Source organism: Glycine max, chromosome 18 (genome assembly GCF_000004515.6).
Source record: "Glycine max cultivar Williams 82 chromosome 18, Glycine_max_v4.0, whole genome shotgun sequence".
NCBI lineage: Eukaryota > Viridiplantae > Streptophyta > Magnoliopsida > Fabales > Fabaceae > Glycine > Glycine max.
The window spans coordinates 743,732-757,285 of NC_038254.2; the positions used below are offsets into that span (position 1 = coordinate 743,732).

General features: G+C 31.1%; 2 protein-coding genes and 1 non-coding gene across 7 annotated transcripts; 2 read left to right on the forward strand and 1 right to left on the reverse strand.

Moving 5' to 3' along the window:
* Positions 1-2,493: 2,493 nt before the first annotated feature.
* Positions 2,494-4,788, forward strand: LOC100798298 (small heat shock protein, chloroplastic). Of its 4 annotated transcripts, none has more exons than XM_041011977.1 (4): positions 2,494-2,812; positions 2,900-3,001; positions 3,569-3,655; positions 4,174-4,788. In XM_041011977.1, the coding sequence occupies exons 1-4, from the start codon at positions 2,772-2,774 to the stop codon at positions 4,271-4,273; spliced, it is 330 nt and encodes a 109-aa protein (XP_040867911.1). In that variant the 5' UTR covers positions 2,494-2,771; the 3' UTR covers positions 4,274-4,788. The 4 variants fall into 4 exon arrangements, with proteins under 4 accessions (XP_040867911.1, XP_014625744.1, XP_014625745.1 ...); XM_014770258.3 differs by having other exon boundaries at positions 4,177-4,788; XM_014770259.3 differs by lacking the exon at positions 3,569-3,655 and having other exon boundaries at positions 2,496-2,812; positions 4,177-4,788.
* On the reverse strand, positions 3,167-3,238 carry TRNAP-AGG (transfer RNA proline (anticodon AGG)). The gene has a single exon. It is a non-coding gene; the product is annotated as a tRNA-Pro (tRNA).
* A 3,496-nt stretch (positions 4,789-8,284) lies between the features above and the next one.
* Positions 8,285-13,092, forward strand: LOC100799349 (uncharacterized). Of its 2 annotated transcripts, none has more exons than XM_003552744.5 (9): positions 8,285-8,884; positions 9,453-10,034; positions 10,145-10,801; positions 10,936-10,991; positions 11,118-11,195; positions 11,419-11,521; positions 11,628-11,696; positions 11,998-12,108; positions 12,548-13,092. In XM_003552744.5, the coding sequence occupies exons 1-9, from the start codon at positions 8,819-8,821 to the stop codon at positions 12,758-12,760; spliced, it is 1,935 nt and encodes a 644-aa protein (XP_003552792.2). In that variant the 5' UTR covers positions 8,285-8,818; the 3' UTR covers positions 12,761-13,092. The 2 variants fall into 2 exon arrangements, with proteins under 2 accessions (XP_003552792.2, XP_006601908.1); XM_006601845.4 differs by lacking the exon at positions 8,285-8,884 and adding an exon at positions 8,938-9,286.
* The last annotated feature ends 462 nt before the right edge of the window (positions 13,093-13,554 follow it).

The window sequence follows — 13,554 nt, forward strand, 5'->3', positions numbered from 1 at the left end:
GACCAGTTTTAATCTAATAATAAAGGTTGAATAAAGAAAAAAAAAAAGGAGAGGGATTTGAACACACTACTAGGCCAGCCTGAAGAGTCTCCCTTGGAGTTCAATTTGCCACGCAAGGCTAGTTGAATTAAACTTAGAAACAAGAAAGAGACAAGGTTATTTGTGACTTTGTTTCCACTTGACCTGTTGGGGCCCACAATGCAATGTAGTATTGTATTGTATGGGTTGAACTTGAATTGCATGCTGGCCTTTCTCGTGTGGCGATTGTATCTGTGGTTGTGTGCTGTTCCCACGTCTTGGATTGGATAGAGAAATTGCATTTTCCAAGGGACAATCCCTTCTTCAAGGATGTGGACTTTTTTTCTTTATTATTTTTTTAATTTAAAATTTTAAGAGGAAGAAGGAATGATGCGGGGAAAAGTTTTCAGACTCAAAATAGTTGCGGAGGATTTATATTACTCGCAGATTTTATCTTGTTGATTAAACTCTGTACGCTCAGATACCATGCAACAACTCTGGCGCATCCCCAATTGTGCTACTTGAGGCTAAACTGGAGTAAAATGATTTTATAACAACAAAATCTTATTTCATGTAATCTATTATTTTAGCTAACGTCTCTTGTGACTAAGGGTATTCATGGCTTGGTTATTCAACTAATCATAGTCATAATTAATAAATTAATAAATAATTAGATTATAAATGATTATGATTTGGTATAAATGATTATTGTTTTTAAAGATCGCTTATATAATCATTTATGAATATAGCTAGTTATATCTAAAATTAGTTATATAATTGGTTATGGACGAACAAAGTTAAATTTGAAATAACTATTTTTATAAAATTAGTTATGATTTTATAATTACTTTTATATAACTAGTTATGGTTATTTTTTTCAAAAAATAGTTTTTTTTAATCATTTAACTGGTTTTTTTGTTACTTTTTATTTAATGGATATTACATCAATCTTTTCTCTAATCTCTAATGCAAGAAAAGAACAATCAATATAATTTAATCACATTACGTATAATATCATTTAAATTGGTTTACTTAGCAGTGCAAGTGATACAATTTATTTTAAGTTGATATAAATTGGATTGATTTTTTTAATGATTAATATGTAAATTGATAAAAAAAAAATACATTTTAAAACTAATCAATAAAATACATTAATACACAAATATACATTCAGAGTATAATTTCTGTTTAAAAAAAGTATAGTTTCAATTAATTAGCAATCTATCTGAAGTACATTAAATCACATTTGATTCAACACATTTTCATGGCAAAAAAAAATGTTTCTTTATTTATTGGATAACAATGTTTTTGTGAATTATTTTTTGTTTTATCTTTTTCTTTTAAAATCTCCTTACATGCTTATGTAAAAGAAATTGCATAAAAATTCAACTTTATAAATTTTATAAAATAAAATTTGATCATCACACGGTGATATTTAGTTACTTCAAAATAATTGTTAATAGATGACACAATTAGATATATATATATAGGATTTTGTTAATCTAGATAGCTTGTTTTTTAGGAGTGTGTCAATTATTTTTAAAATACATGTGGGTGTAAGTTGCTAACCTACTTTTTCTAAAAAAGAAATTATTGTACAATAGCAAATATTTGTGGGATTTACTAACTTAGGTCCACTTATTTTTTAGAAGTTGCACGTTAATAAACTATAATTACAATTGTTCTTACTTCTTAAAATACACTTGGAAGTAAGTAGTTAACATATACATTCTAAGAAAGAAGTGATGATACATTAGTAAATGCTTGTGAAATTTTTTAAGATATATCCACTTCTATCTTAGAAGGTGTATGTTAGTAAATTATAATTACAATTGTTCTTAAAAAATAAAGTGAGTCTTTGTTAAGAAATCTTATTAAATAAAATTGATAAAAAAAATTTAAAATAATCAAAATTGAATAAAAATATGTTTATAAAAAGTGAAAATATTTTTAAGTAATTAGTATTTTTGTATTTATTTTCTTATATTGAGGAATGAGAAGTATGAGAAGGAAACAATTAGACATTTATGTAGGCTGACTCACTATCTGTTTCCCCTAAAATATTATTTATGGCTGTGAATTGTGAAACAGAAACTACAACCAGAAATTAGGATTTGGTTCGAATGTTATCTGTTTTTATTTTTAAATAAAACAGAAAATAAGTGAAAATAGGTTTTTTTAAAATTTGGAAAATTTTAAAAGCAGATCCTAATTAAAAACAACAAATCAATGTTTTCATTTACTTTTGAAAAAGTAAAAACACAATGACATTTTAAAGTATATTTTTATTCAATATATATTTTTTAAATCTTAAAATTAAAAAAAAAAACTTTAATGAAGTCACATCTGATAATTTTAAGGAGGAGAAATTCTTATATGGTATGTGGGTTTCCTTCTGCCACGTGTATGGCCTCCTTTCGTCGTAACTACAACTATTTTTTTTTTTCAATTAAAAGACAAAACAAAAATAAAAGCAAGAAATTCATATGGATAAGGAAAAGTCATTGACTGTCGTCTCGTCTGCAATCATCAATGGCAGTAGGAATGGCTCGTTGGTGTTTCTCTCTCGAATTCACTCTTCCACGACGATGCTCCGATGGTGAGACACTCTCTGTTTTCGATCCGAAAGCAGCAGAGTTATAAGGTTCTTCCACAGCGTCAAGTGTTTGTGGTTGAAGCCAAGGGCAAAAAGGGAATGATGTCTCGTCAATTTCAGCGCAATTCTCCTCCTCCTTTACCCAAGATTGAAGACGATGGCAATCCCAAATTCGTCATCTTCATTCGCATGGCCAATGTATTCTTCACCATACCATTTCTTAATTAAATTTTAATCTTATCTTAGTCCTTCCTGTTATTTATTTATGCTTTGGTACCCTCTTAGTATCGTATCAGGCAGCACCACTGCTAAAATAATGGTTGCAGCTAAAGATAATATATCTACAAAGACACCCTTGATAGAAATCTCGCTGCTGTTATCTACAGAGTAAGCTTTTCCCCCACTTTTCTATCTCTCTGTGTCCATATTATGTTGATTAGCGTGTTTTATATTTTATTGCATTGGCATTTGGTAACCAGAGGCAACTAACACGGAAGAAGTGATTTTTTTTTTTTAATAATGAAATTGATTAAAAGAAAAGAAAGGAGAAATGGGGCGTTCCGAGAATTGAACTCGGGACCTCTCGCACCCTAAGCGAGAATCATACCACTAGACCAAATGCCCACCTTGAACAAAATAAATTATTATAACAATGTGAATATTTTCTTATTGGAATATGTTTACTGTTGTCATTTTAAAAATGAATAATGCTTGGTTTGTCTTAGTATGGAGCACAACAAAGTTTGTTTTGTTAAATGTCAATGTGAAACTTGTTGAAGTAAATCAGCCAAGTAATGTCATAAGCTACTTTCTTATGTCCAAATAAGCTCTTTGTAAGTTCTCCCAAAAACACAAGAGATCTTGTGTAATTACTAATTACTATACTGGGCTGTGCTTTCTTAATTTCTCATTGTCCTGTTTTTGTTGCTGACTGCTTTGCTTCAACTCAAATAGGATGAAAAGGAGGTACAGAAATCTGCATGCAAACAGTACCGTGTATTGCGATCAGCTACTGATTTCAGATACGGCTACAAACTTCTTGTAATGCTCCTATAGTTTCTTAGTTTTTTATGCTATACCTCAATAAATGTTTTAAATCCAATTTCACGGTTTACAGAGTTGAAATTTTATACATTACAGAAGTTAGAAGACCATTCCCATTTTTTCTAAAATTTTTCTTGTATGACTATATATGTTTTAGATAGAAATTGATCATAATGAAGTAAATGGAACCATAGAGTAATCATATGTCTATTTACCAGTTGAAATTGTTCCAAATCATATGATTTCTGGTGCTCTTTTGTGTTTACATATGCTACGTTATTGTCCTAGATTTTTTTTGAGCTAGTTTTGTTTATAAATGTTAGTGGGAGATTCAAACTGACAACCTTTCTTCGTTCCCTTTTGCCTTCACCTTTAAACTCTCTTTCAACCCCTTGGCCAACTTTATATTTCCATGTTATTGTCTTAGTGCAGACTTAATTTACCATTTTTTTCTTTTTTTTTTTACCTAGCACTAAATATATGACTATGTGTTAACATGGGAAATTGTATAAAAGCAGGGTTGCGGGATCGATTTCCTACGGCAAGGACAGTGCAAGAAATGATGGAGACGATGGAGAGAATGATGGAGGACCCTTTTGCTTTCAGCACACTTGAATGGCCTTCATCACCCCTTCCAAGTGAGGGAGTGGGAGGGTATCGAAGAAGGGGAAGGGCACCATGGGAAATTGAAGAGTGTGAGGGTGAATACAAGATGAGGTTTGATATGCCTGGGATGAACAAGGAGGATGTGAAGGTGTGGGTGGAGGAAAAGATGCTTGTGGTCAAGGCTGAGAAGGCACCAAAAAAGAAGCAAGAGAATGAGATTGTGGAATTACAACAAGAGGAAGAGGAATGGTCTGCTAAGAGTTATGGTAGGTACAGCAGTAGGATTGCTTTGCCTGATAATGTGCAGTTTGAGAATATAAAGGCAGAGGTTAAGGATGGTGTGCTCTACATAACCATACCCAAGGCTATCAGCTACTCCTGCATCCTTGATATCCAAGTTCAATGATTCATTTTGTTTTTATGGTCTTTATATAGTTTGATAGAAAGATTTCCTTTAAAAAATAGTGAAATGTGTAGATATATTTTTTTTAAACCAAGTTTAATATTTATTATACTTTTTTTCACTTACATTTCTCTATTAAAATCTTGCAACAATAAATAATGGTATAATTAAAATGACATATGTAAATAAGGGGTAATTTTCACTCATAAACCATGTTCACAAATTCTAAAACTTGCGTTAATGGCAAAAGGTTGGGGGGTGCGAAAACTTAAAGGGGTGTTTGATTTGATTGTTTTCTGTTTTCATTTTCAGTCAAAATGTATTTGGTTGAATTTTTAAAAATATTTTCAATGAAAATGAAAATCGGAAACAATCAGAAAATGAAAATAATAAAATTTTGTTTTCAGTACAGAAAACAAGAAGTCAAACTAAACATATTTTTAGAATTATAATTTTTTAAAAATGAAAACAGAAAATAAAAATGCAAATCAAATACATCCTAATTATTCTCACTTAAATTGAAATTATTAACTCATTTGGAGAGCAATTTAGAAAAATAATTGTTGCTTTTCATTTATTTTTTCACCTATATTGTCATACAAAATGTTTTTATTTTATTTAGATGGTGCGAATTATTTAAATAATGAATTTAAAAGTGTAAGCTGGGATCACTTAAGATGCATTTGGTTTGACATTTGGGTATCCAAATAGAAATTTGTTCCTCTCAAATCTTAAATTTAGAGTCATTTAATTTAAGGTATTGTTTGTTTTAATGTTCAATGTTTTGTCACGATTTTGTTCTTAAAGGAGTATTGGTAGGTTAAGGAAGGAAGTTATTTGTAAACGTCCTTTGGATTCACTCATAAATGATGTTAAACTTTTGATATATTAGAACAATATTGATTTTTCGTGGAAAGTTATATCTGTTTGTTTTACAAATTATTTTTTGGTTAAATTGAATATAATTTTTACTCAACCTGAGATTTATCCCAAAGTTACTCTTTTCTTTCTTTTTCCGTTAAAAACCTCCAAACATAAATTTAAATCAAATTACATTAAACGCACTTTTAACTAAATTTAACTTTACAAGTTTAACCCAACTTTACTTTTTAAAATGTAATCCAGGCACATGCTTATGTCTAACAGAATCAACAAAAACATTACTATTCATGTAACATTTGGTAGGTTGTGGACTATATTGACTGGCAAAATGAATTTGAGGGGACCTTTATAACATAAATATTAATTCTTCACAATTTTAAGAACCAAAATTACTCTAATAGACGCACTATCTATAATATGTCAGAAGTTAATTAATTCTCAACATAAAACAACACTTAAAGCGTCAATAATTTTAAAACGTTAGAATTAAAAAAAAAAGATTAGTTGCACAATCAAAAGCTCATTATAATAATTATTCATAGGTTTAATTATACTTTTATTCTTCTAAATATCACTATTGTATAAATTGATTTTTTTAGGTATAACAAATATTGATATTTAGTCTTTAAAGTTTTAATTGGAATTCTAAAGTATTATAATTGTGTAATTTTTATCCCTCCAGTGTATAAACTGTTAATAGGAATAGTATTGATCTAATAAAAAGAAGGACTAAAATCGCATAAGACAATATATAAGGGATATAATTGGTTCAATTGAAATAGGAAAGATTAAAATCACATGATAGGCTCAATTAATACAATTAAAATTTGAAGAACTAAAATTATACAATTGTGATACCTAAGAGATCAAAAGTGCAAATAAAATTTACTTTTAAATACATTGTGCTATTAATCCTAAATATAAAAAATATTGTCTTATATATATATTTTAATAAATCATAAAAACTATTTTATAGTTTATATTCACCAAAAGAAATAAAGGTATACATTAATATAAATAAATGCATATTGTCTTTAAATATATACATTAGTATAGATTAAATATTATACTGTCTTTTTTTTAACCAAAATATATACTGTCTTATACTTTTAACTTCTGAACATTACTTGCAGCAAAAAAAAAAAAAACACGTGAAATTTAATTTTTATAGTTATTTGTTTTCTAAACTTGAAAAAATAAGCAACTCAGGTACATGTTTCTATTCATAACTATTTATTTTATACATGAATTTACAAAAAATTCATACACCTTGTTGAATTAATTAAACTCATCGGTATTCATAACTAAATGTACATTAACTCTTAATAAATCATAAACATACATTTTATTCATATATTTATCATAAATATATCAAAATAAAAATATAAACAAATATAGTATAATAATTATGATTTTAACCTATTTATAATGAACTCTCAATATAGAAGGTTTGAAAATGTTCATAATTGAGATTTTCTTAAAACAAAATATCTAAACAAATCAAGCCATGTGCCATTAAGGAAAAAAAAAAAGAATGTACGGAATAAAAGTTTTACATATTAAAAAAGGAACCAAATGAATTTATAATACAAAAGTAAATTTTATTAAAACAATGGGAAATGTTGGATGGACCAGTCCATGCTATTTAACATTTTAAGAAGAGAAAGAGAGAAAAATATAAATATAATAAATAATTAATATTGTGTTATAAGAAGGAAATAAAGAAAAATAATTTTGTTAATAAAGTGTTTGTAAAATGGAAGTGTTCATATATCATTCTTGTAAGACAATTTTGTTAATCATTAATTAGAAATAATGATTAAAAATTAATATAATATTTCATTAAGAACATGATAAAATCATGTCAATAGCATTGTGTTTAAACAATGGTTAATCACTTAATCGTTCTGCATAAAAAATCACTTAATCATTATTAAAAAGTATGCATCAAACAGCACGTTGTTGGGTTGGCCTAGATGGAACAACAATAATTGCAGAAATGGCCGTTGGACATTATTTTTTTTTATCTATACTTGCTTTAGATTTGCCCCCGCTCATATTTTCTTGGTCCAAATTCAAACCATAATAACAATCCTACTAAAGTTAGCATAAACAATATTGGATTTGGTTAATATGATCTTACAAATTATTTTTTAGGAAGCTACTTATTGTTTGGACCGTGAATAAAGTTATTTGTTTGTTTAGTCAACACACAATAAACGAATAATCCACTAATAATGTAAAAAAATTATAATATTATCTAGTCATAAATTATTATTTATAACAAATTATTTCTTTATAAAACAATTACAATAAAACTAAAAATTGATTAACATTATAGCATTTTTTTTTTCGAACACACCTATACTATATACAACTTAATATTTTCTCAGTATTGAGACATTAATAATATATTTTTTAAAAATATTTTTATTATTAATTAAAATTTATTAGAAATTATAAAATTTAGTGAAACAATGAGTCTTATAAATTTACAGTTTACGATAAATTTCAATCATAATTTGTTTTTAAAATTGCATTAACAAATACAGTATGTTACTAACATTCCATTTCTCCACTTTTCGATAATCATTCAATCCATCACAAATTATATTTAGATAAAATGGAATTTGTTTTTTGGTAATTGAAAAATGGAATGTTAAATGCAACAGCAAACAAATCTAACGGCCAAAAACGACAAAATAAAAGGAAAAAAAATAGGAAAACTAGACGTTAGGGAAAATAAGATTAGCACGAAATAATTCAAACTTGTGGGCCAAATCCGTAGCGGAATCCATACCAAAATAAAATTAAAAATAGAGTATATGTTAAGTAGAGTGAAAAAAAAATTGCGATATAAAATTTTTAAGATAAAGTATAAAAATATAAATCTTATATGATTTTAATATTTTTTTTCTTGAATATTTTTCTCTTCAAACGAATGGGAGAAAGTGTCCTTTATTTTCAGAATGAGACGAAGATTCATATTAGGGACAGAATCCACGTCGGGTCCAATTCATACTCCAACCAAGGAGCCTAGCGAGTCAGTATAAATACCAAAGTAAAATTAAAAAAACCTCAGCGTTACTCAAACAATATCCAGTAGGCGGTGCCATTGAGATTTTGTGTATTGGGAATTTATATTTATTGGACCGTTTAATTTGTGATTCACATTAATTTCTGAAGCACCAGAGTTTAGGTTCAGTCTTCTGAATGTGGTTAGAGTTGTTTGTTTGTTTGTTTGTCGAGTAAGGGTTTTGCTTTGGGTTATGGCTGAATCATCGGCGTGTCTTGTTCGATCCTTCTCCACTCCCGCAGAGGCTACTTGTTGCGACGTGAGTTTTTTTTTTTTTTTTGGTTTCGTAATCTCAACTTTTTCTGTTTTTTTTTTGTTCGGTTGGTTACTGAGAAATGGTGTTGTGCTATGTTTGGTTTTTGGTTGTTGAGAGAATGAGAGAGAGAGAGAGGTTAGAGTGTCCGTAACTGCATTTTGTTTCGATTTTGGAATTTTAGAATTTAGAATTGCGTTTTCTGCTGCAACTTAACTATTCGGTTAAAAACGTTCATATAATTATACCATGAACTGAACTGAAGAACTTCTCGCCGCCTTCATTTTTTTTTTCATTCCGATTTATCGGGTTATGGATTCCTTTGCCAAAGTTCTGAAAATTTCTATAATTCAAACTCACGTTGTTTTTGTCGAGGATAGCAATCACGCATGGGTTTCGATGTCGCTGGTAAATTCACCAATGTTACGGATACTTTTTTTTTTTTTTTTAATTTTAATTTAAGATTTATATCAATATTACGATTTTGCAGTTTCTTCTCCGTTGTTGAGTCTGTGGTGACTTGTTATATATATTGGTATTTATTTATTTAATTTTAAATTTTCTGTGATTCCAGGGTAACCCTATTCGTGCGCTTGGAGAATCTATCTCTTTTGGGAGGTTTATGACAGAAGGCCTGGATTGGGAGAAATGGTCAACATTTTCACACAATCGCTATGTAGAAGAAGCTGAGAAATATTCCAAGCCGGGTTCTGTTGCCGCGAAGAAAGCCTACTTTGAGGCTCATTACAAGAGAGCAGCTGCAGAGAGAGCAGCTGCATTGATCCCAGAAGCAAATGCTCAGGCTAATGGAACTTTTGAGGCACAAGTTCACGAAGGAAACTGTGCTGATTCATCCTTTGGGACGAGTTCAAATGTGGCAAATGTTGTGGCCGCCAATGAACAGCTGGATAATGAAACTGCTAATTACCAAGTTGTTGAATGTGCTGATACTGACCAACATAAATGTGATGCCGGACAAAGTCATTTGGACATTTCCAATGTGAAAGGAGCAGAGGATGTGCCACATCCTCGCACTGATACAGATCTTAACGTGGAAAGTTGCACATTTGTTGCTAATTCTTATTCTAACCAGCTTCATCATGTTGAGGACAATACATATATTGCTGTCCCTGCAGAAGAGAAGACACCTGATCATGTAAATCTATGCTTTTCCTTCTTTGTTTTTATGTTATTTCCTTTTGTTTCTTCTGATGGCTAAATTTATAATTGTTGCAACTCTTTACATTTATCATACATATGCTGCAGGGTGCTGTTGGTCAGGAAGTTTTAACTTTGTCTGTCAAGGGAAGAGAAGCAAACTCTTCTCCGAAATTATCAACCAAAACTGTGGTTGCCAAACATTCTCGTTCTCCTGATGAAAGGAAGGCTGCTGTGCTACCCAGAAGCGGAATAAACAGTGGTCCAAAAGGTAAGAAGTCTGTTGGAGACTCAGTTGAGAAGAAGAGACTAATTGCACAGTCAGTCCGCATGTCAATCAATCTTCCATCTGGTACCGGTGAAACACGCAAAAGAACTGCAACTGCTTCACAGTCCAGAAATGGCACAAACAATTTTTCAACAAGTAAGAAGTCTGTTAGAGGGTTGGTTGAGAAGAAAAGAATAACTGCACCATCACTTCGCATGTCAATCAATCTCCCATCTGGTGCCGGTATGACAAGCAAAACAGATACTGTAGCTGCTAAACCCAGAAATGGAATAAACTTTGCTGCAAAAAGTATGAAATCTGTTGGAAACTCAGTGGAGAAGAGACCAACTAAAAGGTCACTCCACATGTCAATCAATCTGCCTTCTGGTGCAGGTGAAACAAGTAAAACAGCTTCAGTGTTGGAACAGAACGGAATTAAAAAAAATCATTCTAACATTTCCAAAAATAATCCAGGGGTGTTGCGGACATCCACTAAGGTATTGACATATCCACTTTTTGTTTGTACCTACATTTACATCAGTGGTTTTTCTGAGGAAATTAAAAACATTTGAAATGGTACTCTTGCTAGCAAATTATGCTGGTTGCTAAAGATTTTTTCCCCCTTCTTTAGGTATCTCATGGTTTGCTAAATCAAGCTTCAGCAAATCCCCCTTCTCAGGGTAGAAGGTATGTTGTCTTCTGAGCCTCCTTTTTTTATGTTGTGTTCAAATATCTTCCTTGTGAGCTATGGCTTCAACTGTGTGTGTGTATCATTAGAAAATTTCCCTGACACATCAGATTTGTGTATGTCAGGACTGAAAGACCACTTAATAAGTCTGTATCTGGAGCTCTTACAGCAAATGCAAAACCTTCCTCCTCCATTTCTTTTGAGTAAGAGCATTTAACTAGTTGCTATTTTTTTTTAATGTACACTTTTTTGGGTTGCTACATTTAATGAATCTCTGTTTGCTGCTCCATTAAGAGCTACAAACTTTTCCTACCAAGCTTGCTTTTACTATTTGAAATTCAGAATAAAAAGTTTAAACATCCTTAAAAATATGTGAGGTCTCATTTATACTTTTTTTTTTTGGTTGTTGCATAAATGTGGGAACAGCTGCCTGAAATCTTCAGGCCCCACCAAAAGCAACCCCCAATCAGCTACCATATCTACACCTTTTAGATTCAGAAGTGAAGAAAGAGCAGTTAAACGCAAAGAGGCAAGTTCTTTTCCTTGCCCCTTACATTAGCTGTGCAATTTATGGTAGAACTATAGGTCTTACTGGCTTCCCCCCCCCCCCCCCCCCCCCTTTTTTTGTATTTCAGTTCTTGCAGAGGATGGATGAAACTAAATCCAAGGAAGAAGAGAAAGTTAAGTTGCAACGGACTCTCAAGGTGAATAATTTTATAATAATAGCTCTTCTGGTACATGATTTACCTTTTCTCTAGGGAAAACTATTGGTGCCAATAACCGATAGGGAAATGTCATAAAGCTGGAATTTGATCTGATACATAAGCAGTAATTCTTAAATATGTATGTTTCTTTTTTCTTTTGTGCTGATGGCCCTAAGGCACTACAATTTAGGAAAAAAGGAGTTAGTCAAGAGTCAAGACACAGCTTCATAATTCAGTTTCAAATGCTCTTTATTGCTTAATAAAAAGGTTATTTAACATCTTTAATTTGATGTTGATGCAGGGTAAAACAGAGCATGATCACAAGAAGCTGCGGCAGCGCAGTGGCTCTATATCCAAACTAAACGAAGACAAGCCTGGTGGATCACAATCTCCAAGCAATCAGACTAGAAAGGTATATTTACTTATTACTTCTGTTGTTGAAAGTAATTCCATCGACTAAATGCTATTTAACAGCAACAACAACCATAAATTTTGTTGAACCGTTGACTAAATGCACTTTTGTTTACTCATCTGGATGCTTCAGTGCTGGATTAGCCATAAATCCTTGTTTGTGGATTTTTTATTTATGTTCTAAAGGATGTTGCTTGTCAATCAATTCTGTTCACTTTACAAAGGCTTTATGACCAATGATCATCATAGTTCCACATAATCTGTCAACCATTAATCTCTGTCGGTTCATTCCTACCTGGAGATGCTTTCAACTTGTGATTTATATTATTGTATTGCATTTTCTTTGATTCTGGGTGATGCTTTCAACTTGTGATTTATAATATTGTATTTCCATTTTCTTTTGTTTTGACCTTTAATTTTATTTATTTGTTCTTTTCCAGATCTCACTTACACTGCCCCAGTCACCAAAACTTGGGAGGAAAGCGAGTTCTAGTTCTAGCACAGTTCAGGACAGAAGCTTAGGAAATTCATGGAAGCCTCCTATCAGCACCTCCAAACGTACTGCAGAAAAAAACTACCGAACAGCATGGCGACCAGTAACTTCATCATCAAATACCACAAGAGAAAATGCTTCACCAAATATTCAGCAATGAGAACAAGGAGCATCTGACTGTGCCTGTGATTTGAAGAAAAAGCTGTCGAAGAGACTAAAACACTAGTGGTGTTTAGACAGCCTCAAATACCCCGATGTGTTTTCACATTTAGAAGGAAAATTTTGTAGTCTTTGTTAGTTATATCTAGGACTCAATAAGTTTTGACCTAGGAGCATTAACATATATGTTAAACCCTAAGTTTGTAAAAAAATAGGTTTAGGCTATATACGTAAAGATAGATAGGACTTGTATACCTTTAGTTGCATACAACTTTGTGATTCGCCACTTTGTTACGAACCATTCAAATATTAAGTGTCGAGGACATTAATATATTTTTTCTGGGAGCGTGTGTTTTAAGAATTTTACCCGTACATAAAGGAGTGCGGTTCATGTATGTGCGGCGTTCCCTTTTCTCTTTTTGTCCCCCATAGACCAAAAGGTAATACTTCCTACCTAAAAGGAAAGTCGTGTTCATTCTTGTAAATTTAAGAAAATAATGATTTATACTTTAAACATTTATTACCCTTATTAATGTTGATAAAAATCTCTTTAAGCTTCTCTGTTTAACATTTTCTGGTCATTGCTTGCTTCTAAAACTACTCTTCCAACCAATCACTTTAAAGTAAGTTACCGTGATAAATGCGCACGGCTCCTGTTTTTCAGCCAGTACTAGCATATGATTATCATGTGAAAATGTACATCATTAAATATACTCAAGTTCCCTTGAGGCAAGACTTTGCATGTGTTTGGCTGGAGGCAATCTGTTATTTACAATTTACACTATAATATGCAAT

Bases quoted from the DNA above. Each gene is read 5' to 3' on its own strand.
- LOC100798298 (XM_014770257.2), top strand. From the start codon at position 4,155: ATGGGAAATTGTATAAAAGCAGGGTTGCGGGATCGATTTCCTACGGCA.
- LOC100799349 (XM_006601845.4), top strand. From the start codon at position 9,191: ATGGATTCCTTTGCCAAAGTTCTGAAAATTTCTATAATTCAAACTCAC. The intron at 11,522-11,627 runs GCAAGTTCTTTT...TTTGTATTTCAG, and splicing joins GAGCAGTTAAACGCAAAGAG to TTCTTGCAGAGGATGGATGA. The intron at 11,697-11,997 runs GTGAATAATTTT...ATGTTGATGCAG, and splicing joins AGTTGCAACGGACTCTCAAG to GGTAAAACAGAGCATGATCA.